General features: G+C 40.7%; 1 protein-coding gene across 1 annotated transcript; it reads right to left on the bottom strand.

Annotated features, from left to right (window-relative positions):
• Positions 1 to 202: 202 nt before the first annotated feature.
• On the bottom strand, positions 203 to 23,306 carry TSNAX (translin associated factor X). The gene is made up of 6 exons (XM_067293453.1): positions 23,232 to 23,306; positions 21,082 to 21,189; positions 19,716 to 19,830; positions 17,987 to 18,117; positions 3,516 to 3,643; positions 203 to 2,046 (listed from the first exon to the last, which is right to left on the bottom strand). The coding sequence occupies exons 1-6, from the start codon at positions 23,245 to 23,247 to the stop codon at positions 1,672 to 1,674; spliced, it is 873 nt and encodes a 290-aa protein (XP_067149554.1). The 5' UTR covers positions 23,248 to 23,306; the 3' UTR covers positions 203 to 1,671.
• Positions 23,307 to 26,659: the final 3,353 nt, after the last annotated feature.

Here is a 26,659-nt window from a genome sequence, read left to right as displayed (position 1 = left end):
ATGTAGTCTGAATCCTAGCTAGTTCTTAGGCTTCACAGAATAAAACTAGTGAGAAAGAAAAGAGATTCAGGATCAGGTGGTGCCCCCCCAAGTATGATTATAGGAATGGTGTGAAACTCCTGAATCAAGTCCTGCACATAAGAGGGAAACTTTTATCCTTATTTGCCGTTAGGACCAACAGGCAAAAGAACCAACATACATGTAGTGATTGCTTTTCAGAATTTATTGTAAAAAAGTATTAAACATTTGGAAAAACACACTTTTTCAACTCACCACATATTGCTTTACATGGAAACAATGGACAAACATGAAAGAGATGTATTTGCCCATTCTTGTCCATATATCAGATGATCCAAGCTACTTAATGACATGCTCATGGGAAAAATATTGGCAGTATCACAGCATATGGAAGTGGAAATAAAAAACATGCAGTATTTTCATTTGCAGTTGGGAGGCCTACTTCCTGGAGTCTAAAGATCATGTTATTTTATCTGTTTTCCTTTAGCATAATGTACACTATCAGACTTTCATAACTTCAGACACCGGCAGAAAATTCTGATTTTTTGCCAACGGTGACATACCCACCTCAAAGATAAGTGTGGAAGTCAGAATGTCTCCCTTGTTTCTGTTTGCAATTTCCTTTCCATAGGAACATGCACATGATACAGCTCTTGCTAACATATTTCAAGCTAGCCCTTTCACTTATACCAGTTCAATCCCACTGGAGATCCTCAGGACAACACAAACACAGAGGACAGCAGAGTTCCAATACCACAGCACATTTGTTTTGGGACAAAAACAGCCTGCCCTAATGCTGAGTTATCCATGTTAAGCATATTTGGCAGGTCTTCCGCTTTTGTCTAGGAACAGAAAGATGGCAGATTCTGCGTTAAAATGTGTTACAAAAAAAAAGTAAACCAATACATTTGTTTGGTTTTTTTGTTTTTGTTTTTTTTTTTTTAAACAGAGTTTTCTAGCTGATGTCAAAACTGTAAAGCACCAGTGTAACTTACAGAGCTTGAATCTGAACTGAGTGCTAAAGTGATGAGCGCTCAGTAATATTTATCTGGTGTATTTAGCTTTATCGTCAATTTGTGAAAAGCTGACCTAGCTTCAGTTTCATGACAGAAGCATTAATCAGACAAAATTTATGTTACATTGCACCTTTGACACCACCTCAGTTTCAAGCCAAGGTATGAACTTATACATACATAGGTGCATTGTTTTAGCTCTGACACAAATACAGAAACTAAGTACTCAGAAAACAGGGTTCAGCATAAACCTGTGGATAATACTGAATCACAGTACTTAACCATTTTTGCACTGATGTGCTGGCTGAAAACTGATAATAGCAACCACAACAGTTTGAGGTGACTCACACAATCGACAATCACTGGTGTAGAGCACAGTGGAACATTTGGTCATTCTGAAAGAAGATACAATGGAGCAATACAGGAAATTCCATGCTGAGAGGACAAAGTCAAACATTTGTTCTCTTGCACATCATAAAAAGTATTTTTGGTTACAAATTACCATTGCAAACAATCTTCTCGTAGACAAAACTAAGAACATCTCTACCTAAAAAGCTTTGAGAAGGGTCAAACACAAACCCTAGCAAGCTTTCTCTTCTATAAGTCCACTTCCCTTCTGGGTTGCAACAGTCTCCTTATTTTAGGAAAGACCTTCCTCTTGGTCAATCAGTTCTGTTTTGGTGGAGAACACATCAGCCAACATGTGCTTTGGGATTTCAGATCCCCGTACTTTTAATGTGTAGCAGGCATTCTCTACTTTGGCCAGACTCTGTTTCAAGGTATACAGCTTCTTAGACACTTCATAAGGTCCAGTGTTGCCAATGAAAGTAAAACCATCATAAATCTGACGTAAAAACTGGCTCAGTTCAAAAGGCGTGTCTATGTCACCATTTCCAACACTGCTGATGCACAGTCGCATCAGCTCTCCAGTTAGATCAGCCACTCCCAGCAGGTAATCTACAGGTGTTACCTTCAGGCTCCAAGTGTTTGTTTGTTTATCCTGGGAACTGGAAGTCTGAAGACAGAACAGAACAAAGTTCAGTACAGAAAATTAGGAAAAAGTAGTCCATGACAGTTCAGATACATATGACCTTATCTAATGTAATTGTAAAGCAATGGTAATTAAAAACATTCTGGAAAAATAAATTCCATGGCACTTCCACACAGTTGGATTTTCAGAAGTACTAGTTGCTAATCTCTCCCTCCAGCATTCTGTAAAGTATGAAAGCATCATTTCCGCTTGAGATGCAATTTCCATTCTGGCAAGCATAATGAACATGCCCTGCATCTAGCATCTCTGTTTGCAAACAGAATTTCTACAGGATGCTGGATAGAACAGATGTAGTTTCTCAGACCTGTTTTATATCAACTCAATTTATTAAATATCTGAACAAACACTTCTTGAAGAAAACTTGTCACAAAGTGACAAAAGCTCCTACATCCTAATTTCCCATATTTTTATTTCCAAAATATTGGCCACCCAGGAGACAACACAAGTTTGTTTCTGTTCACTTGTTCCCACAACATACTTCCACCTAAATTCACAAATCTAGTCAGGGTTGTGGGGGAGTGGTTTAACAACTTCACAATCTGTGAAAACAAGTATGTCGCAATGGCTTTGCTTCTGGTAAGAACAAGTGAACTTAAGCTGAAAACTTGGTTTTGCTTGCAAATACCTTACTAAGAGAATGAAGAAAAAGTGTGCTTTACAACAGAATCTCTTCAACAGCAGCACTCTCCAGAATTCATCTAAAGCAGTAACACTGTGCTCCTCTGCAGAACCCCCTCTTCCCCATCAATCAAACTGTATCCAGTTAACTGATCAGTGGTAGTAGTTTGTCCCCATGCAAAAAGTTTTATTTAGGGCAGGATAGGAACATAGGCAGGTCAAGAAACAGCAGATACAGGATTAGTGAGGTGGTACACAACTTGTCCTCTGACAGGAAGCTTCAAGATCAACTCCAGGGAAGATTCAAAAGACTGAACTAAGACATGGACAATGCTTTTTAATAGCAGCTGAGTACAGTTCGCTCTTTGCTAATGCCTCCTGTGATTAGTTCATTACTGAGCAATAAGATTTCCACAGAGTTCACTCTGTCTCTTGGATTCGTCTCCTCCAACCTTTGCTACACCACTATTCACCAGCAGACTAACAGACACAATCACAGCCATAAAAAACCTTCTGCTCTACATTTGTTTGCTAGTATTTTACTATCCTGGATCTTTCTGCCTACCAGAAGGGGCTCAGTTTGTCCTGAACGAAGAGGATGTGTAATGATTAAAACTTCTATCCTATAGATTTAGGTTACTACTTGTCAGAATAAAAAGCATGTTTTGAACAAGTGAGTCAAAGTCCACACGTACATCTAACCCCATGCCTCTAACTGAACTTATTTAATGATATGCCAAAAAGATGCAACTAAGCCAAGTGACTGCAAAGACTTGTGTGAGTCTTCTCTCATATGAGAAAAGAAAAACTTTTACCGTGTTTGTTATTTCTTCTCTGTCTTCCACTGTAAATATTAGTTGTTTGTTGATCTCTTCAACACTAACTAAAGATCGTGTTTTGATAAAATACTGAAATGAGACTGCCTCAACATACTCTTGAAGCCCTGTGGAAACAACAGAAGAATTAAAATAATGATTCAAACTTTCCAGTACTGATCCATGCTTACAATTATTTTAGAAATCTTTTAAATTAGGTTATTTTAAGGTTACTAGTAAAAGGTGAAAACTAAGATAATCTAGAAATAACATGAAAAGCTAATTTAACACAACACTCATCCGAAATACGAAAAACCAAACCAAAAGCACAGCAGATAAACATTTTTACTCCAATGTCATTTTTCATCCAGAAATGAAGTTTCCTTCATTTCATCTCATTCGCGACAGTAGATACCTGTTTAAACCTGAATTTTCCGCTTCTGTTTTGTGGGAATTAGTGAACAGAGTCCTTAAAACATATAGGTTAGGTGAAATTCATGCCCAGGACAAAGCACCTGTTGTTACAAATCACTCATATTAAGACACACGCACAAAAAAAAAATTCAACCAGACAGGACTGTAATGTCCAACAAGGGGAACAAACTGAATGACAGCTCTGTCCCACAGAACTTACTCTCTAAAAAACAAGGCATATGGGGGAACAAAAGAAGTTGGTGTGCTGGCAAGGAAATAAAAACTGGGATAACAAATAATTACAGCTTGTACCAGATTTGTATGCCATCTGCAGCCACCTGTCACAATTACCTCCCACAACCTAATACGCAGATGGCGATTTTCTATATGCATTATAGCAAAGGTGAGATCTAAAAAAAGAACTTGAATGTTCAGAGAGTGATTTCATAAATTCTGACAACTTTTTCTTATGTGCAGAGGGCAGATTTGGGGAAAGCATGTAGAAAAAGCTCATAAGCAGACAACTGAAGTTGGTACTGTTGGTGGAAAAAAGCCGAAATGAACCTGCAGCAAACAGGCATGGTAGAACTAAACTAAAGAGTTTTGAAGACAAAAACAATCCATTTGTATCTGACCTATGAACAGTGTGACAAAGCCAAAGGAGGAAGTTAAAAGAACAGACTGTAACATGACACACATCATCTTCACAGAGGCATTTTGAAAAACTTTAAGAGAATGATTTCACATTAAGAGGAGCAAAGGAGATGACACTGCTATATCAAGCTGCAACTGGGACAGGATTAGACAGTAGTTTTGTCAGTATGTAAAATGAGAAAACTTGGAGGTAAATGAGGGTACCAGAAGTAGAATCCTGGCTCCATTAGGATATTCTTAAAATCCCCAACTGACCTCTGTAGGGCCAGGATCTTGGCCTATGGAGATTATGCAGGAGGCAGCAAAAAATTTTAAATTTCATCTGGATCAAAGCAAAAGTCCAAACCAAAAAAAAGAGAACAGATTTGAACAACAGAGGAGGGTGGAAACATCCCAGAAAAACTGTAGGAGACCTGAAGGGAAAGGTCAATTGTAGGCAGCCTTTCACATTACAATCACAAAGGTCTCATGAGTGACCTGAATTTTTTCATATATATGTGCGTGTGTGTGCATGTGTGTGCGTGTGTGTATACATACATATATTTTTTTTTGGGGGGGGGGAGGGGGGAGGCAATTCAGAAGGCCAGTTCAGTTTGCACCCTTTATGCTTCAGTACGATAGTAGTGGGAAAAGCAGAACAAACAACCAGCAGCCAAAGTCACTCAGCACTGCTTTTCCACAAGTGAGAACATGCAACCCTTTCTTGCACAAATACAAGGAGCTGCAAGGCCAACTAAATACAATAGTTTATCTACTGAATTTAGGTAAAGCATCTGGGGCATAAGTAATGGAAGAATACTAGAGGAAAGTTAATCGGGATCCTCTAAGATTAATAACTTCAGAAGTTGCAGAGAGGTGGATTTCATCACCTGTTCTTTTCTTGACTGATGCTGCTAATGCAGTTGTTATATGACTAGTGATTTATTATGACATTTTGGCTGTTTCTGTGCATAAGTTTTAAGCTACCAGATGCAGCAGCCCTTAACATGACAACATCTGTGAGAACATCTCTCTGCTGTCTGGACAAGACTATCAGACATGAAGGATCAACTTGGCATTTACCCAGCTTCTCAAAGAGACAAAATCAGTTCTAAAACTTTCTGGTATAGTTTTATTGATCAACCATAACCCCCAACTTCAACTCACTTCACAGTCCAGTCCTTCCCTACACACACTTCATCATTCTCCAGGACAAACGTATGGCTCCTTCTTCTTATATACATACACAACCTCTTCACCTCCCATTCTAGCTGACATGTTTCACTATCCTCCTTACTGCTTCCGTTTAACACCATCAGGTGAAAGCCACACACACAATCTGGTTTGTCACCTACTTTCACCTCCTCTTCAGAATTAGGAGACCTACCTCCCACTTTTTAAACAAGTAAGCCTTACAAAACCTTATTTGAAGCTGATAGAGAAACAGACTGATAACTCCTTCGCAAAAATATTCATATTTCACTTTTTCAAGTCCTTCTTCTAGAAGTAGCTAAAATATGACATTTCAATGACCCAAGACCTTGAAATAAGGTGTTTTCATGTGCAGGTAAAAGGATGTTTAAACATGTTATGTTTTAGCTTAATGGAAGGACATCCGCTATTTTCAGCAAATAATCCCCAAGGTGAAAAACCTCATCCCATTTCACTACTCCATCCAAAAATACCTTTCCCCTTATGCTCTTGTTTTGGATTTAGTCCAAAATTGGATTATTTACGGGTTGAGCTGCCAGCAATGGAATAGTTTGTAAGACTGCCTTTTATGTGATTCATTTTTTTAGTACATGCAACAGAAATCCCAATTAAAAGCATCTGATTATGCTACGAGGATTCCTTAAAAATACAGATATAAGGTAACAGAATGCTTAAGTATTTTGATATTTTAGTACATTTACTCTGTATAAATAGCTTGTACTAGTGACAAGTTACAGTGATCCAGTATAATAGTTTTCATCTATATTTTTAAAATATATTTTCTATGTAAGAATGGGAAAGTTGCACTGAGGTATCCTCTGAGCACATATTTCCAATAAAGAAGGAAATTTTGTGCCTGAAAGCTTGTGCCATTTTTTTCCAACAGTATCAGCTGATATTAAAGATTTTTGCCTTTGTCTATATACACAAACTCTCTGAGAAACAACTGTTAATCAGTTTCTTTAAGAAACCTAATACCATACTAGCAAGAAATCAAGTTTCTTCAAAAACCCAAGTCATGGGAGCACTCAATCCAAGAGTCAAATGAATGGATAAGAGGTAGGAAAAGATAGATATATCTAAAAAGAAATAGGTAAAGAATAGCAGTTCCTTAATTGGAGGAGTAGGGTTAGGATAAATAGAATTTAATCCCACCTGAGTAGAAGTTGACACATGCACTGAAGTTTTAACTTAGAATGATGGCTCAAACAAGGTGAAAGTTTCCTCCTAAAATTTATTTAGTTTCTCCTTTCTAGGTAAGTTCAACAGTTAAAAATGAGGGTAAAATGGATTTCATAGCTCTGAGTTCTTAAGGTTAGCAATGCCAACACTACGGGCAAACTTCCAGAATAACCTTTGTCTCCCTATTTCTTCTCAGAATTATTTTCCTTCTCTCCCTTCATCTTCTTTCCTTCCTCTTTCTGTGTATCTTCTTTTTCCCCCACTCACAGCATGGTCTCTGCTGACAGTTAGGAAATGAGTAGATGACAGCCTGTGTTACGCCCCCTTCCCAGTCCCTCCCCTAAACCATGCAGCAGGAATTATGGGTCTACAGCAGCCACTAGAAAGATGGTAGGAAAATATACAGAATTAATTTCAGCAATTGCCTTCTAGCATCACTGTAGGGCAGATGGGCTGTGTTATTTATGGGGTGAGTCAAGCAAAACTACCCATTTGTGAACCCGTTATGAAATCAAGTATAGCTATAGCTCTATCTTATCATGATGTTTAGGCTGCCAAGTTACCCTCTTAAAAAAAAAAAAAAAAAAAAGGAAGTCTTATTCTTCTGGAAATCCTTAACAGAGACAAAAACAAGTTAAACTAGAAAGCCCTTATTCCTAAACTCTGCAGAACACGGGGAGGGCAGTAGCTTCAAAGAAACCACTTTTACAAGCTTGTTGGTCAATGAGAGGGAGAATTAACAAAATAAGGAAATAATTAACTAAATACATGAGCTGAAAGAAGTACAAGCAATAAATTCAAAAGTATTAATACACATATTAAATCATTATCCTTCAAAGTTAGCATTCTATGAAGATGAAACTCACAATCCACACCTCAGTCACCTCAATTTAGAGTTGTCTGCAGTTTGCAACACCGCCTTCCCTACATTCACAGTTCTCTTTATAGGCACAAGTAGTAAAAACTTAAGTAATTAAATTAAAACTGAGGCAGTGAAACAATCTAACGGCTGCTTAGTTGGTTGTGAGTGTGAAGTCAAAGGTTAATTTTATAACAGCATACAGAGAAAGTATAGAGCCAGCTATCCTCAGAGACACTTACGATCTGGACATCCTGTTGTGAAAAAAGTTTAAAAGAATTATAATTCCATCAAAGAATGGATTTTATACAATGGGAATAACTTTAAAAAAAAAAGAGAAAGCACTAGAGAAAATGTTCATAAAAACTTTTAAATTTGAAAAGTGCTTTTTCTTACTATTTCTATTCACCGAGTAATGCTTCAGATACTGAGTCATTATGCCAAGTAGAGCTATACAAAGTCTTTGAATTTTTAAGGGAACTGGGAAGAAAAAAATGCAGCTCAGTCTACATCCACATAAACAAGATGGTCCAGTTATCAATTCAGTTTTGAAATCAATTTAGTAATCAGTATAAACCTGGATGTGAATGTTTCTTACGGTCAGAGAAGCTTATATTTAATTAGCTGGAACTGATTACTAATGGAATATGACTAAAATAAAAATGCATATCATGTCTAGCAGTGATTTGTCCAAACCGGTTAAATATTATTTCAGTAGTTAAACTGTTGCAAATTTCTCATATCAAGCCCTGAATGGTTTGTCAATTGCTATTTCATACATCCATAACCACTATGAAGCTCTGTTCCGTTCTAGCTCTGTGTGTTGAAGTGGTGCATTTCAGATATTGAAGTGTTAACATTGCTTGCACTTTGTTTGCTTAAAGTTTAGGCCACCAAACCACACAAAGTTAGGGAAGAAGCGATCCAAAAGTTAGTCTGTTTTCCCAGTAACTAAAGAAACAAATATAGGTTCCCTATTTAATAAGCATACTGCCTGCAAGAGTGAAATTAATTTCCCAAACAGGCACAAAACCCCTGTAGAAAACTGCAGAGAATAGCTTAACCTCACATTGTGGAAAATAGTTCAATCAAACCTTTTTTGTTATTGTTATTAGAAACATATGTACCTATGACAAATGTTTTTCTGCAGATGGCTCATCTTGGATGAGAAATTCACAAGTTTGTACTTTGCTCCTAGGTAGTTAGCTAATACGTATTACTGTGAACAAGTAGGTTTCCCTGCTCTCTTGAGTATCTTCTATTGCTCTGTGCTGAGAATTGAAATCCAGATTTAAAAATCATTCAGTTAGTAGTGAAAGATTTGCCATCTAACGGTCTTGAGGGCAAGCGTTCAAGATATCAAAGAAAGGAAGCTCCGAGTCAGTTTAAGTTTCAACAGGTCATGAGGAGCAACAGTGCTAGTGTGGCCAATGAACAAACAACGAACTTGACACCCACAAATCCATGGGCCCCGATGGGAGGGAGCTGGCGGATGTCATTGCTAAGCCACTCTCCATCATCTTTGAAAGGTCCTGGAGAACAGGAGAGGTGCCTGAAGACTGGAAGAAAGCCAATGTCACCCCAGTCTTCAAAAAGGGCAAGAAGGAGGACCCAGGGAACTACAGGCCAATCAGCCTCACCTCCATCCCTGCAAAGGTGATGGAGCAGCTCATCCTGGAGGCCATCTCCAAGCATGTGGAGGAAAAGAAGGTGATCAGGAGTAGACAGCATGGCTTCACCAAGGGGAAATCATGCCTAACCAATCTGATAGCCTTCTCTGATGGAATGCCTGGCTGGGTAGATGAGGGGAGAGCAGTGGATATTGTCTGCCTTGACTTCAGCAAGGCTTTCGACACTGTCTCCCATAACATCCTCATAGGCAAGCTCAGGAAGTGTGGGTTAGATGAGTGGACAGGGAGGTGGATTGAGACCTGGCTGAATGGCAGAGCTCAGAGGGTTGTGATCAGCGGTGCAGAGTCTAGTTGGAGGCCTGTAGCTAGCGGTGTCCCCCAGGGGTCAGTACTGGGTCCAGTCTTATTCAGCTTATTCATCAATGACCTGGATGAAGGGACAGAGTGCACCCTCAGCAAGTTTGCCAATGATACAAAACTGAGAGGAGTGGCGGATACACCAGAGGGCTGTGCTGCCATTCAGAGAGACCTGGAGAGGTGGGCGGAGAGGAACCTCATGAAGTTCAGCAAAGGCAAGTGCAGGGTCCTGCACCTGGGGAGGAATAACCCCATGCACCAGTACAGGTTGGGGGTTGACCTGCTGGAAAGCAGCTCTGCGGAGAAGGACCTGGGAGTGCTGGTGGACACCAAGTTAAGCATGAGGCAGCACTGTGCCCTTGTGGCCAAGAAGGCCAATGGCATCCTGGGGTGCATGAGGAAGAGTGTTGCCAGCAGGTCGAGGGAGGTGATTCTCCCCCTCTACTCAGCCCTGGTGAGGCCACAGCTGGAGTACTGCGTCCAGTTCTGGGCTCCCCAGTACAAGAGGGATGTGGCACTACTGGAGCAAGTCCAGCGAAGGGCTATAAAGATGATTGGGGACTGGAGCATCTCTCTTATGAGGAAAGGCTGAGAGAGCTGGGCCTGTTTAGCTTGGAGAAGAGAAGGCTGAGAGGAGATCTTATCAACGTGTACAAGTATCTGAAGGGAGGGTGTCGAGAGGATGGGACCAGACTCTTTTCAGTGGTGCCGAGCGACAGGACGCGAGGCAACGGGCACAAACTGAAACACAGACACTTCCATCTGAACATGAGGAAAAACTTTTTCACTGTGAGGGTGACAGAGCACTGGAACAGGTTGCCCAGAGAGGTTGTGGAGTCTCCTTCTCTGGAGATATTCAAAACCCGATTGGATGCGATCCTGTGCAACGTGCTCTAGGTGACCCTGCTTGAGCAGGGGGGTTGGACTAGATGATCTCCAGAGGTCCCTTCCAACCTCAGCCATTCTGTGATTCTGTAATGATCAAAGAAGGAAGAGCACCCAAGGCAACACAGCTTCTCTGGACGGCTCAAACCCCAGTGAAAGCTCTCTAAAATGGTGCAGTTTCTGCATAAAGGCCCCAACTCACCAGCAGGTCTAAAGCACCAATGATGGCCATTTACCCTCATAAATATAGTTTGGGGGAGGTAATTTGAAAAAAAAAAAAAAAGTACACTACCATTCACCAAGCCCTGTTTCTTGCTAAATGACTGTAGAACAAAAATCTAATCATACTGTGTAGTTTTGTTTTCTGGAATGGAGTTCCTCTGTGACACATTCTTCTATCTGATTTAAAGAAAAACAATAATACAAAAAAGCTTCATAGATATTTCTTGGTCCTCTCTCATTTTCCTCCTGCAACTGGTTACTATAAAGGCTACAGAGCTTTGGTGAATGACTGATGTATACAGCTGCCAGGTCTAAAAAACCTCCTGAGTCACAGCACAAGGATTCCTCCATTCACTAGCTATGAGACTGAATTTACAGACAAACAATACATTAAATTCTTCATAATTTCAGGTTTTCAAATAAACAGCTGCAGTATTTGCCATAATAATATTGCAAAACTTCATATATGAAAGGACAATCTTTGCTTGGCCCAAGCCACCATATACATCTTTAGAAAACTGTGTAGCTTCTCTTAGAGTTTTATGCTGCCCAACTCAATGGCACCTTCAGGGATCAGCTGATAAACACACAGAATATGCCCTGTTTGGCCATGGCTGAATTCATATTCTTATTCCCAGGTGTGTTTTTAATTTCTTGTGTATGAACACAAAAATACTACAGCAGAAAGTAAAGACTAAAGAGGCTTTACAGTTGCTGACATTTTACTTTCCCCTGGAGAACGTGGAAAAAAGGCATGAACCAGAGATAATCAAAGGACAGTAAGATGCAAGAAGCTAAAGGCATCAAGTTTCAAAAAAGCAATTTACAGGGTGAGGAAAATCAGTTTGACTAAATTTTTTTTTTAAACATACTTGGTGATTAAACAGAAAAACTAACAAAATTAGGTCTGATAAACATCAGCTTATTCACTGCAAATTCCATTAATTTTTTCAGTATCATCAGGAAACTTTGTTTCCATTTCTGGCATCTTACCTCTCACCCACAACTGCAAGGAGATGAACTTTAATTCTTCAGCTACATCCTGTTCCTGTGTTATTATGTTCTCCCACCATCTTTCAGAAATCTGATTGCTTCCTTCATGGATATCTTTCCTTTTAAGTTTTAGGTGTATTTAAGTCTCTTCCTGGGTGAGACGTTTACAATAATTCATTATACCTTCCTCATGCAGTAAAATGCTTTTCCTTTATATCCTAACATACAATTAAATACATCATCCATTTTTATTAGTTTTTAAACTTTAAGAAGAAAATATTGTTCTACTTCTACTGTTTCTGGTATGTAGAACTGTTCTTAACTGATTTATTTTAGAAATACATATATATGGAAAGGTACCTAGCATACCTTGAGTATGAGATGTTCATTACATAAGATGAGTGAAAAAGGTTAAGAACAAAGTAGAAATTACAGAAGACTGTATGTGGTAGTTTTAGTTTGTGTTCCAATCAGAATCCTGCATATGATACCAAACCCCCCCCCCCAACCCTCAAATTATTTAAACAAGTAATCAATAACTTACATCTGTCTTACTTAGACAGACCTCACCCATTCCCGTAGCGTTTCTAATGGCACCATGTTTTGTGGTCCTAGATACTGAAGTTAAAATACAGTACTCTAGCACAATCAAAATATTTCCTTCTCAATCATGCAGACTTCCTTGACTTCATCCAACTCAGCAACACAATTTTTCCGATGCTTTATACAGTATGATTAGACCCCTAAACTGACTCTAAATGGGATAAGGCAGGAGACAGGAATAAGCTACATCACACCATCCACTCACAACGCAAATAGTGTCTGCACAATATAAATGTGCTAGACTGCGTCAATGCTGAACTTTTACACAGAATTTCCCACATCATCATCAGCAAAAGCAGTCACGGAGCAATAGTTTTGACAAGGTGCTGATATTTTACAGCCTCATCATCTAATCCTATTCAGAGCAAGTGTAGACATGACAAAGAGCTAATGAGCTTCTGTGTGCAAACCACTCCATTCACCACTACTGCTAGCACAGGCACACAGCAACTGAAAGGTCAGCCAAACGTTCTAGTTACATCTATTATCATCACTCTACACTATTCTAGTGAAGAGGCCCCAAAAGAAATATGGGCTTAAATTCCATGTTTTGTCTTATGCTATCTTTACAGCTATCAGCTGTAAAGACAACACCACACCTACACTTGCTCCTAGCAGAATCTGATGGCCTAGTTGTAAAAACATCAACATGCAGCTTGAACTATCACTCTTAAGAGTGTTTTCACTCTAGTTGCCCTATAGAGAATAGCTATCAGTTCAGAAGTCTTACAGTTTTCTCACACGCCCGCCAATCCTTCACGATTAGCAGACAAAAAGATTGAGTAAGGCTTCAAACAGCTGGAGATTTGATTTAACAAATCATGTTAAAAAGGTATTCCATTCATTTCCATGCAATGCCCACGTATGGTGCAACCCTATCTTAATTCACTGCTTTTACTCATACCTCTGCATTACACAAGTGTTACATGCATATGCAGTGTTGTTACATGTATGCAGAGTGGATTTAGGTGATACTTAGAATATTTCCACAAATTCTAACACTTTACAGAGCATACACTTCCATGTCTTTAAGGCTCATACAGGTCTTTGCTGTTTCCTATTGATATTTTACCATAATATTTTATTAGAGTTAAATATACATATAATATAAATAGAAAATCCTGAAAAGTTTCTTCCCTCTGCTTCATTAATTCACACAATCTTTTGCAGCCCTTTTCTTCCACGGTGTCTCACAAGAATTTTAAAGAAACAGTACACATTTCCTCACAGGATATATAAGGTATACACTGCAAAGTGGGGCAAAGGAGCAGGAATTCTATATTACAAATAGTAAAGCTTTAAAAATATCAACAAAGCAGAACGTTCTAACACAACAAATGAAGAGCCCTACATTAAAAAAAGACTTCATTATTTCAGTATCTCTTTGTTTGCTTGTTTAACCATCCCCTGGGACAATCTGTACTGTTAAGAAATGTGTAGAAAACAGTCATCAGTTTTTGTTGTTGTTCAATTAGTGCTATACTCAGTGTTTGAGCTCATGCAAGTGTCCTTTGGGGAAATGTCCTGCGTGCCATTAGCACTATTCTTAATGAGGGAAAGCATGAAACTCCTTTAGTGCTCTGCCAGAATTGTTTTATCTTCAAGTCAAAAGAACAACTGTTTGGAGTAACCCCAAAAAAAGCATTTAACAATTACAAGTGGCAAACAATATTCCCAAGCATTATACTCATAGCACTGTTCTATTTATAGACTAACAGTTATTATACTGAATAAAATATGTATTAGGCAGCTTTATTATGCAGCCACAGTCATGACTCCTCAATTAAGTCTGCTTAGATGGTTTCCATTATAAGTCCAGTTTTGATCCCTTTTATTCTTCCTGGGAGAGGTAGGGTGGGGAACAGAAGGATGTCTCATGTTTGGTTTCAAGACAAAAGAGAATATTTTTAGGAAGTTCGAGGCTGATTGGACATGCTGCTTTTGAGATATAGGACATAGATGTCTCTTTAGTTTTTTTTTTTTTAACTGCAACTTTTTTGTTCATCAAGTTTTTTTTAACTTGTTCTCCAGAATTTTTTAAAAATATAAATCAGAATTGAGAACTAGGTTAATGGAAGGTCAAGACTTACAACTCTGGAAAATATATAAAGGGAAAAGATCTAGCATTCTTCGTAGCTACACTAATTTTCAAAAAGGCATGCAAGCTATTTCACTGTGAAAAAGCAAAGCAACAATTAAGAACTCCAGACTTAAAAACACAAATCCAAAAGCAACATTTTAAACCCTGTCATGATTTTTTCCTCCCAACTAAAAGTCTTTTTTTCTACCAACACTATTTATATGAAAAGTTATCTAACTGCCCCTTCACTCTTTATGCCTGTAGGTTTTCTATCTCAGTTTCATAATCCTGACAGCAAGAATCTCTACATCTTTGCCACCTCCTTGAGCCCAGCTTCAGCATGGTCAAGACCTGCAAGTCTCAAAGCCTGCACGTCCCTTTTTGTCATCCCTAAGGCTAACTGGAGAGTGGAACATTCAGTGAACAAGGTGAGAGTAAAGCTTAGGAAAAAATTTGCATTTTGTACTTACCATGCACATGAGCTCATTTAGAGCAGGTCTGAAAGCATTGCCTGTCTTCTCAGTAATAAATGCATATATTTGAACGCAATCCCTTACAGAAAATGCATGATGGACACTAGCTGGCACAAACTCCCCTCAGAAGCACATCATGTAGAAGAGCCAGAACTAAAGCAGACACTGTGGATGGTCTACAGAAATGGAACAAAGGCCACTGTATTTCAGCTGGATTTTATATCCAGTCTTCTTAATGAGGCAAGAGTTACCTAATTACGGAAACAACTGGGAGATCTCAGGGCCAGGCAGTATGTTGCAATTGAGGAGACTACAGACTTGCCACTGACTCATGAGAAAGTAAAGGAAAAAAGGTAAAAGCACAGCCATTACCCATTTGTTACTCCAAGAAATCCCACTCCAATCAATGCAACTTACAGTCGCTCTAGAAATGCAATTGAGGCTGCATATTTCTATCTTTTGTATCAGTCCACAAAACTACAGAGTTCAGGCATTTGTTTGAAAGACTGCACACCTGATCAACAGGAAGGATGGGGAGTGGACTCTACTTCTGCTCCCCCTTATGATTCAATGCACTGACACCTCTTTGCCTTCCTTTCTTTTTGCCTAGAGAAGTCAATAAGATTCAGGCTCTTGAGAAAATTCTTCAGTTCTGTGACAATCTCCCTCTGCTCTAAATCACATTCAAGTGGTGGGGATGTGCCTTGCAGCTGTGGAGGCACTGAGTCATCATCCAAGGGCAGCAGGCCTCTAACTTCCTCTAACAGAAGTCCATAGTAATTTGGCCTGCTCTACAATAGACAAATATATCTTAATCATTTTATGAGACAGGTTTAAAACACTGGGGAAAAGTTTTAGAAATATTGAATTTTTTCTGAAAGTGTATTTTCAGTTGCTTTGTAAACAGTTTATCCAGCTCCATTCTGATATTTATAAGGATCTTTATGCAAATCAGAAATTGATTATAAAAAGAATCAGTGTAGCTGTGTATTAATGTTTACCGAGTAAGCAAAGCAAACCTGAACAGAGAAAATTTTTTTCATTAGTTTCTTTAGTTACAGGTTGCTACTGCTAACTTAAGTTTACATACGTTTTATGTAAAAGCCTGACTTCAAGTTGGCAAGGATGTATTTTTTTAAAAACTAAAACTAGTAATTTATTTACTAAGAGGAGAAAATCTGGAGGTAGCGTCAAGTTTGCTCATTTGCTTTATAGGACATGGGTACATACAGAAGTTATCACGGGATTATGGAGTTTCCATATGTCTGCTATGTAGGCATACAGAGTTATGCGTGAGATAAATGCAAGCTAATTCGAGGTAACCTCCCCTTCAATGAAAGAGGTAGGTACACCACTTTGAATTTACTCATGGCGAACCACATACCAAGAAAAGACAGACAGACAATTCTTGCAAAGCAGCTGATGCATGGTAGCTCATTACCCAGCAACAATTTTACTCAGGTGTCAAGGCCAACAGCTTCTACCACAAGGTCTCACAAAGACCCATAAACTTCTACTACACCTCAAAAGCTGTCGTTATATAGATAACAAAGAACGATATGTGGAGCCACATGGGATTACAGGTCTCATAAGTTATTCTGACAAGGTTTACAAGTCTCAGTGAAGCTTTTAAATTTTGCTCATAGTGGTTACCAGTTCAAACACCTATACGCTGAATGCAAGGAGTCGCAGCTTTTATAAGCAGTACTTAACAGGAGAATCCAAACAGATTTTCAGCAAGAACAAGATATATTTGGACCAGCATCGTTCACAGTCTGAGGGAATTTACCTTGCAGTAGCGTCAGAGTTTTGAACTGTCTTGTTTTACTTTTCCTTGCCTCATTACAGTACTGAGTTAAAATGGCAGCAAAATGCAAACTGATTCTAACTGGCTTTTCTGAGAGTAAATATGCATATGTAATTTGAATAAACAAATACATCACAGGTAAAAGGACTGTGTAACTGAATTAGCCATTGAAGACTGCAGCATGGCAAGCTCCTTCCAGTTCAGAAGCGTCAAACTTACCTTTCACTTAAGAATTGTGTTACTCTTATACAAGCTTAAGTTCACAGACATAAGAATATGTTAACCTGTTGCGCTGTATGTTTTGTAAATTACATCTCTTTATAGATATATCTGCTGCTAGTTTGCAAAAACAATCCTAAGGATATTTTTAAACAATTCAATCATTCAGGGCAAATCTTCAGCTCTCCTCAACTGAAGAGAAGTCTTGCCTGAACAAGGAAAGACATACAGGATTTCAATACATTTAAAACAAGATTTGATAAATGTGAGACACTTTATACTTTGACCAACATAATTTGACCAAGATGTTAAAGAAGCAGATGCAGATTTTACTCAAATGTCACCACAAACAAGGCCTAACATAGAAGGAGATGTGATTGAAACAGATTTACACTGTGATTTAATGCTTGAACACTATGAGAGAGAAGCACATTGCGAGTCTTCAGAAGAAAGAGAACACTAATCCAAGGATTTTAATTTGGGAACTTGAACAATTCACAATAGGATAATTTCACAATTTAGTCACTCCCACTCTCCTAACAGAAATTATAACCCTTCAGCTGGGGTAAATGGATATCTTGCACATACCCCTCTCAGTCAAAGATGACTGCCTAGCACATTTGTGAAAACTACTACCAATTTCAGTTTAGGTCAGGCTCCAAACTGCCCCAGGTGCAGGATCCCATTCAAATCCCTGTCTAGCTGCAATGCTGAAAAGACTGTGGAGCCATAGTCTGTCCTGTACCAGTGCTGACTTTGACAACAAAGATGAATGTAAGTCCTGATTTAGCTGTAGGCATGTGAAAAATTTAGACCTGCTGCATGAAGGTGAACCACTGCTAGGTAAAGAAACATATTTTAGTCCAAAATAGCATACTTTTCCTATTTTGGCATAATTTACCTGGAGATATAGCTCTGTGGAACTGATACATGTCTTCTCCCATCAGTTCTTGTGCAACCTGCTTAATCTTCCGTCTGACAGCATCTAACTTGGCTTCAGATTCATTTAATATTTCTTCACCATTGGGAGCACTGCAATCATAAAACAGAAATTGAAATAGCTGCCTTCAGAATATAAGCAAATAGTTAAAAGATACTACACATTTTCTCTTTTACTAACCAATACATATTCAATTACATCAGGAAAAAATTAAGAACATATTGGAATAAGAAAGTTTGATTAGCTTTCATTGATACCTATTGTAGATTCTGAAGCACTTCCCTCTTGCTATGAAGATAATCAACCACACAGTTTTGGCAGCGTGGTTCTTTCTCCAGACTATAATCTTAACTGTTACTTAAGAGCAATGAGAAACACGCACAAAGGCTTCAAAAAAGTATTCTAGAAAACAGGCAGTATTTGCAGAAGTCTAACTTCTAAAAAAAATTTAGTATTTTGCAATACATTATAGAGCACACATGATCTACTTCACATGTGATTTTTTTAGAAAGTAATTGTGGATTGTGCTATTAAGGAACAGCTGAAATATCTCACCCACATCCACAATATATATGTGGCATTTAAACTTTAGTTTATCTAATATCCTTTGAACTCCCCCCTCCCAAATAATCTGCTGGCCATATTAGGTTTACAATATATTTTGGGACTACTCATAGATTGGTCTTGAAAAAGCATTTAAAAGCAAAGAGATTCTGAAAGTAAAGCCACAATAGTGGCTGAAAGAAAAGGAGAGGGAAGTAGGAACACAGCATGGAAAGCTCCCATTCTCAGGAAAATGGGAATTTTCTTACAAAACAGGAATCTAAAATTCAGAGTAAAGGATTTTTTTTTTTTTGCTGCTGCTCTTTCCTCTACCAGTTCCCAGCATATCTAGCCCCTGTAGAGGGAGCAGCTATTCACAATCAAGGCTGTGGTGGTTACTGAAATTACCACAATACTTCTTTTCATAACAAGACAAAGTTAAAAAGAGGGCAACTTCCTACCCCCTATTTATAAATGTATTCATATAGTTACTAACATAGCAGAACTGCATGGGTAGGTAGCAAAAAGTAGTTGGGGGGGGGAACAAGGGGAGTTGCTACAGCTGTTACATGTAAGACTGTATCTGAAATATAAAGTAACATTTGTACAAGAGGCTCTGGAAAGCTTCAAATTTTCCTGTTATTCTTCCATTTCATATGCCACTTCTGATAATTGCTTGAAAGCTCATGAGGGGACAGAACACATGGAAACTTTGCACAAAAGCCTCTTAGGTTGCAGAACCCAGGTCCCCTCCCTTTTGCATTGATGAGCTAAGGTGGGACTACAAAAACCAAAATGGGGAAGCAACTGCAAAAGCAACTAACTTGAAGGAAGGGTGTATGTTCACCTCTTCCCGCTCTTCTCTTCCAGCGTGCTGGAAGCTGGAGAGCTCTCTTCCCCTGCTATATTCTCCTGCTCTGATCCTCTTTGATACTTCAATAAAGACAACTAAGAAACTTCAGCTAGCATCTTTTAATTCTCTAACTGGAGTGTGCATTCATTAGCTCACAACCACCCTAAAGGATGCTTATGAAAGTTAATCGAGTCCCTCTTAAGAGAACATTGCAGCTGTTCTTCACAAATACAGAGAACACTGCAAGGCAGCTTCTAGATGAGCATAGAAGTCTTCATAAACAGCATAACTTACCTGGTAAACCTGTGGAGCAGAAATATCGTTCTTTTGCTTTCAATAGTTATATCACGACTGAGCTTCACAAGCCGTTCATATTTATCATGTCTGGTGTCAAGCTCCAGTTGAAACGCTGCAGAGTCAATGATAGCAGTAACAGGCATGGTTATCATGCGCATACAGTGCAGAAGAGCAGAGAGCCTGTGTTACAGTAACTGCTGCTGGCCCTCACCCCACTGGCCTTTCCCTTGGGGTGCCTTTTTCCCAGAGTGGGTGAGGCAGCTTCTCCTGCATGGGGCACAGTGGCCAAGGTCGCCACCACCTACCATCTGCCAGCACTGCTGAGCAGCGCCACAGCCCATGCTCTAAGCACATTTCACGCTGAGCAAAGACACGAAATCATCTCTGAACAGAGCATGATGAGCCATACAGTGCAACTATGTGCCAAGCAGAGCACTCACAAGCATGCAGGGACCTTTATGTGATTTCAGCTCTTTGAATACAACTTGCTCAAGGACCACTGAAAAACTGTACAACACACCAACCTCCATCTTCAGGCAACTATGCATCTTTGAATCATCAGTCCTGAACAGCAAAAAAGCTGTTAATTTATCAAGTGCATTTATTACTACTTTTGCTTAATAAATCAGGTTTAAATACACATCAACCCTGACAAAGTTTTAAGGCAGCCTAAACACTCATAAAATATTTGTTTTAACTAATAAAATCAGTTCTGCAATACTGTTGTTCGCAAAGCTAACTTCAACTTTCACACAAATGCAGGAAGAAATAAATCCACACACAAAACTCCACAATTATTAGTAAAGAAGATTAACCATTCTCTAAAAATAAAAAAACAACAATAACAAGAAAAATAAGCATTTGACTAAGGCAAGCACATTTGCTGTTGAAAATACACAGATTAGTAAAAAGAATAGTTGTATTTCATAGAAAAGCTAGACTGGATCAAAAGTCAAGTGATTTTAATACTCCATAAGAATTAAAGTACAAAAGCAAGATGAGATCAATCATTTGAAAGAACACTTCCAACTTACTGATGTAAGTTCTTTCTGCCTAACTAAAATGAACAAATAGAAAAGTGAGGAAGTGTAATTGGTTATCACAGTGAAGATATTATGAATGCTTCACAGATAACAATAACATTTTTAGATCATGATTTCTCTAAATAAACTGTTAACAGATACTCATAGAATTGTAATTTATGTCCCGCATATCAGTCCTCTGAAGTATAAAAGCGTATGTGCCCATCTAGTTTCAAATTTCTTCTCAGAGAAAGGTGGTTTATCCCATCACTAAATACATCATTCCTAGCAAATTCTATACTGCACGTTTTTATAATCTAGTTTTTCAAATTCTTACTTACATTTAAAAGACATCATCAAAGCTGATGATGGATTAACATTCTCTTTTTCCTCTCTTCTTTGGCCATGTGGAAAATTGTCATGCTTTCGTTTTCTGAACCCACCTGATCCTAGTAATAAAAGAAAATAAAGAAAGAAAGCACACACAAAAAAAGTATACGTAAAATCTAACCAATTTCGGCACAGCATGAGCAGCATTGCAAGGCTCTCTTCAGAGCATTTCCAATTCTATCCATATTTTACAGGGTACAATAAGATAACTGCATGAACTTAACTGTAAAGGTTACTGTATGAGACATCACTAACTGACATCATCTTGTCATTAGCAAGGCACCTGCTCCACCACTTTTCCAGTGAAAGTTAGAAAAACCGCTACTGATCTCAATAGATGAGTATGGTAGGACCCCATGCCCTTTTTTTTAAGGCCTTCATGACCCATTAAGTTTCCTGTCTGTAAGGGAATGGTTGCATCCCACTCGGATGGCAAAGCAAGGGGACTTGCAGTTAAGGCCTAATCATGGAACTTCTTGTGCGAGCAAGGGCCTACAGGATTAGTCCATGGCTTTTCTTAGAAATTATTTTAAATGTTCAGCATGACAGGAGTCATATTAATGTAAAAGTACTGAAAGCATTTCATTACTGTGATTATTTATGTTATGGGGCTTCAGTAATCAGAAAAGAACTGAAGGGATAATTTAAGTAGACTATCATTAAAAACTATTCAAGGTAATCTTCGGCGGTTTGGCATCTCTAGGTCCTTACACTCTGCCCATTCATCAGTTTCTTCTCTTCTCACTTTGACAAAGCTGTTCTCTACAACTGGGCTTATATGTTTCTTCCTTAGTCTCCATTTTCAAACCCTTATTAAAAAAAAAAAGAATCTCTTTTGGATTGTGTTTTACTACTGACTTATACTTTGTGCAGTTTCTTCCTTTTGTCCTTCCTTCATCTAAGACTGACTCATTCAGTCATTCATATCTCAACTGTTCCTCCCTCTCACTACCTCCCTTTTGTGACAGCTTTAAGTTCTGTGCTCCTGGCAGTGGCCAAAATTTACCAAAACCTTACCTACAAGCATACCTTTTTGGTATGCATGGAGTTCTATTAATTTCCTTAGAAGAAAAAGGAAAGGAAGCCACTTAGAAATTACAGAAGAACACTAGATTTTAAGATGTTTCCATTTAATTGTTTATTATTATCAAACCAAAACCAGAAGTGGGTGTAGTTACATTCTAAAAGAGGAAAGTGAAAATCATTTTTTCCTTCTCTTCTGTAAAGACACAAGTTCAAGGTTTTGTTTTTCCTGTAGCAGTTGAAAACATTACAAACACAACCTTCAAAATGCTACAGAGAATTAAACTCTCTGCAGTTTTCCAAATATTGGATACATCATAATGAGCTACAGGAAAAAAAAAAAAAACAGGCCTGCTGGGGGTGGAAGAAGGGAGAAAAAGGGAGAAAGATGGAGGAACAGAGAGAGAGAAAAAAGAGGTTCTACTACACAACCAACAACCTGACTATCAGAAAACCACAGACTGCATTAATAGCAACTTAATTTTTAAAAAAAAGTTTCCTAGCCAAAGAGCCTGTTTCCTGGCTAAAAGGGAGGTCTGTGAGATTTCCTGGACCAATACATCACACAGGCAGCAAAGCGAGTATGGTTAGCTACTGCTACAAGCCCTTTAAAGGCCTAATAATTCATTTTTTTGCTATAACAACTGTTTTTTATCTGCAAAGATGAAGATTTCTACACTATATCCATAGATACACCTGTAACACCCAAACACAGAGACAACAATACCTGCAAAAAAAGTACAAGACTACAATTTGACAACACAGTTGAAGGGGCCAAGTAGTTCACTGCGGAGGGTCCCACCTCCGCCCCGCTTCGGGCGGCTCCAGCCCCTCACTCCTTTCCTCATGGAACTCGTTTCCTGCCGGCTCAGGGAGCTGCACCGGCCCCGCGCAACGCCAGCGCTGGCCAAGGGGCGGCGGCGGCGGCGAGACCCTGCCGCGCCGCGCCGCACCGCACCGGCCAGCCCCGGCGCCAGGCGCCGCCCGCACCCGTGCGCGCCACAGCGGCTCCCCGCTCCGCCGCCACGGCCGGGCCCAGGAGCACAGCGAGGGAGGCGCGGGCCGCCGCCGCCGGTACCTTCTTTGCTGCTCATGTCGGTGCCGCCGCCGAGCCAGGCCGCGTGTCCCCGGCAACCCGCTTCCGCTCCGCGCGCCGCCAGGCCCCCGCCGTGCCGCCCGCCCCCCTGCTGCTGCCCCGCCCCTACAGCGCCACGGACGGGCGCCCCGCACGGGTGCCTGACAGAAAGGCGCCACCTCGGCGACGCCCGCCGGCACTGCGACCACGGCGAGGGCGGCGCGGTGCAGAGCTGTGGCGGCGCGGAGGGTGATATCTGCCCTTGCTCCCCGCGAAATCGGAGTAGCGCCCGGAGCTGGGCCGCGCTTTCGAGCAGGCGCCTCTTGGGGCAGCTACGCTGAGGCTCCGCCGTGGGGCCTCGCGCGCCTGTGGCATGCTGGGAAATGTAGTCCTTCGGGCTGGGCTGCCACGTGAGAGCGGGGGGGAGCGGCCCTGCCCTCCTTTCCCGGGTCCCGCGCGGCAGCGTTAGGGGGCGGCAGGCGGGGCTGACGGGATTCCGCCGCCCAGTAAACCAGCAAAGACGGCAAACCCCAAATCTAGGAGGTTTTGCGTCACACTGTCAGCGACTTCAACCCGCCGTGGCCACGGCGCCTTGCCCCGAGCGGCGTTGCTGCTTTGCCTGGGGGGCTTCCAGGAGACAAGGGTGTTACACGGCACCTCCCTTTCACTGCCCGAATATCGCACTGCTGCTGCGCTTGGGAGCACGCGGTTGAAGAAAGCGCTGAGAGTGCCTGCCCCGCAGCAGGTCGGGGCCCCTCCGGGCCCACCGCCCCGCAGACCAGTCTCCAGGCCCCCGCGCCTGAGCAGCTCCCTCCCAGACCCCCGCCCGGAGGAGGAAGGGTCGTGTTGGGCTGGGCACTTCCCGTGGCAAAAGTCCCAGGAAACACAGGAGCGTGGCGCAAAACGAGACTCGAGCTAGCTGATGACCCCCGAGGAAACCAGGGAGGTAGCACCCACCCCTGGGACGCTGGGAACCAAGGCAGGGCTGTGGGGAGACCCAAGAGCTGAGCCCCTTCTCCCAGGAGGAAGTACCCTCGCTGGATGTGGGCGTTGGTCTTCCACACCCCGCGTCTGAGCTGCTCCCTTCCTTCTCAGGCCCTCTCCCCGCCTCTCTCTCGCCTCCCCTCTCCTTGCTGCCTTGGCATCCCGCAGCCATGCTAAGGAGCTGCCTCCCCGCCAGGTGAGCTGGACTGAAGCATGGAGCACTGCATTGCTCCTCTTAACGCCCAGCTGGGAGAGGCTACGCAGCTTCCAGCAAGAGGGGTAGATCAGGTAAAGGAGGCCAGAGAGGAGGGCGACTGACAGTGAGACAGGAGCTGGAAACTGGAGACCTTCACTGTACAGCAAAAGATCTGATAGCACAGCCACCTGAGATGTGGGAAAGAAATCTGATATGCAGCACATGTAGCTGTTGACACAGGGGAAAGCAATGGCCACAGCAGAATAGAGATCCAGGACTTGAAGGCCAGGAGAAGACGGTGTGGGGGGACTGTGAAACTGTTGCCTGTATCTCATGATCACTGAACTGTCCCTAAGGGGTGACACTGAAATTGTTGTTCTGATCTTACTTGGTACAAGTCCCTGTGCCTGGGTTATTTGCAGCCTATATTTTGCCAGACTCAGTAAAAACAGTGTTTTCTCTGCTAGGGAACTAGTGTTCATGGGAGACATATGGGATTGAGCCTATGGCACGGGATGCGCATGGTAAATGCCCCCCTGCACAGAGGGTACTAGATGACACTTCAGTTCCTACAGTGATAGGCTACAGAGAGTCTGCTTGCACCACTGAATTATTCCTGTCTGGGTTTCCTACACATGCATCCTGATGCATCCCATACCAAGTTTAAAGAAGGGATGCGTGTTGCAAATCCCCAAACTAAAAGGTTAAATTAGTGTGCTGCTTGCAAGTCATCAGCCTTGTTGCTTTTTCAGTTAGATTTCGTTTCTTGCTCACAGCGGTTGCCTGTTTTAGTATCTGGATTCCCAAGGAAACGAAGCCCATATGAGCACAAAGGTGGAGTGCTCACTGCCTTTGTGTGTGGGTGTGCGGGTGTGTGTCTGTCCTTCCTCCCCACCCTTAATAATTTTTTAATCTGTTGGTCAATTGGTCAATCTGATTTGACAGAGGGAAAGAGCCTCTAGGAGTGATTATAAACATCCTGACTATGGGAAAAGTTTTGGGTGGAACTTGCACCTTATTAGAAACCAGAGAATCCCAGCCACGAGATGCAAATGCTGCAGAGTCCAACCTTCAGCAGAGCTCAACTTTCAGGATCTCTCACAAAGTAGGGAAACCAACCCTGGCTCAGGCCTTTATGTTTAACAAATAAAAAATGTAGCTATTAGCAAACTTGAATACCAGGAGAATCTGTCAACAGATTCAGCAGGACGACACATTACAAAATTAGAAGGACAGTAAATTACCTAATTCAGATAGTACAAGAGAAAGCTTTGACATCACACTTTAAACAGTCTTTAGGCAGCAAAGCAGGACCTGCCAAAACCTAATGTTTCCAAGTATCTAGAACAAATGATTCTGTCATGCAGTGTTCAAAAGTATTCAGAAACATAGTATAAAACTCTCTCCAATTTCCTAATCTAAGAAAACAGATGTTAATCACATTTAAAAAACAGAGTACAAAGAGGATCCCAGCAGAACTTCCTCAGGCCTGATCTGCATATTGAGTTATGCAACAGTTTTGATTGCTGCGCTACCAGCTGCAGAGGAGCTCTCTGCATTCTACATAGCAACAATGAGAATGTGAAATAATTTGTGTCCGTGTTATCGCTGCACTCATTTAAGCACAACCTTTTGTTTTGGAAGATATACAAAGTTGCTTCTGGAAACAAATACTTTCTCTCCCTTTTTTTTTGTTTTTTACTGTGATATTTCCCTGTTCTCTGCAGCTATTCAGACAGAAAACAGAATAGTTTTGGTTATGTTGACGTTGCAGGAGAGTGAAAGAAAGCCAGCGTTCAAATGTTGCTCAACAGTGGAGAATTTTCAGCCGGACATGAGCAGTGGAGGTTTGATCTTCCACTGATCTCTGTTAGACTCAGTGACACTCTATATGTGCCCAGAGATACCTGACAGCTTGCTTGACATCACTGAGATGTTTTCATGAATAAGAAATGCTTTTCTGAGACAATACCTTTAAATGTTGTAGTGTTACACCACTTTGGCAACAGGTTTATTTTTGCAATATCTTCTCCTTTCTTCTATCTGATATTTTTACCTTTCCCCCTCCCTTTCTAGTTCTGTTTCCTTTATGCCTGAAGAGAATGACATCTACACATACCACTATATGTGAAGGAAGAATAGCAACATTTGGGGGGAATAAATGGTAACAGAAAGGAGGTGTTTAGGGTCGGGCAAAAAAAACAAACAAACAAACCAACAACAAACAAACAGGGTTTTCTCAGAGACTTAA

Source organism: Apteryx mantelli, chromosome 3, assembly GCF_036417845.1.
Source record: "Apteryx mantelli isolate bAptMan1 chromosome 3, bAptMan1.hap1, whole genome shotgun sequence".
NCBI classification, from domain to species: Eukaryota; Metazoa; Chordata; class Aves; order Apterygiformes; family Apterygidae; genus Apteryx; species Apteryx mantelli.
The sequence above is the reverse complement of the archived record's forward strand: the minus strand, read 5'-3'. Positions and strand labels throughout refer to the sequence as shown.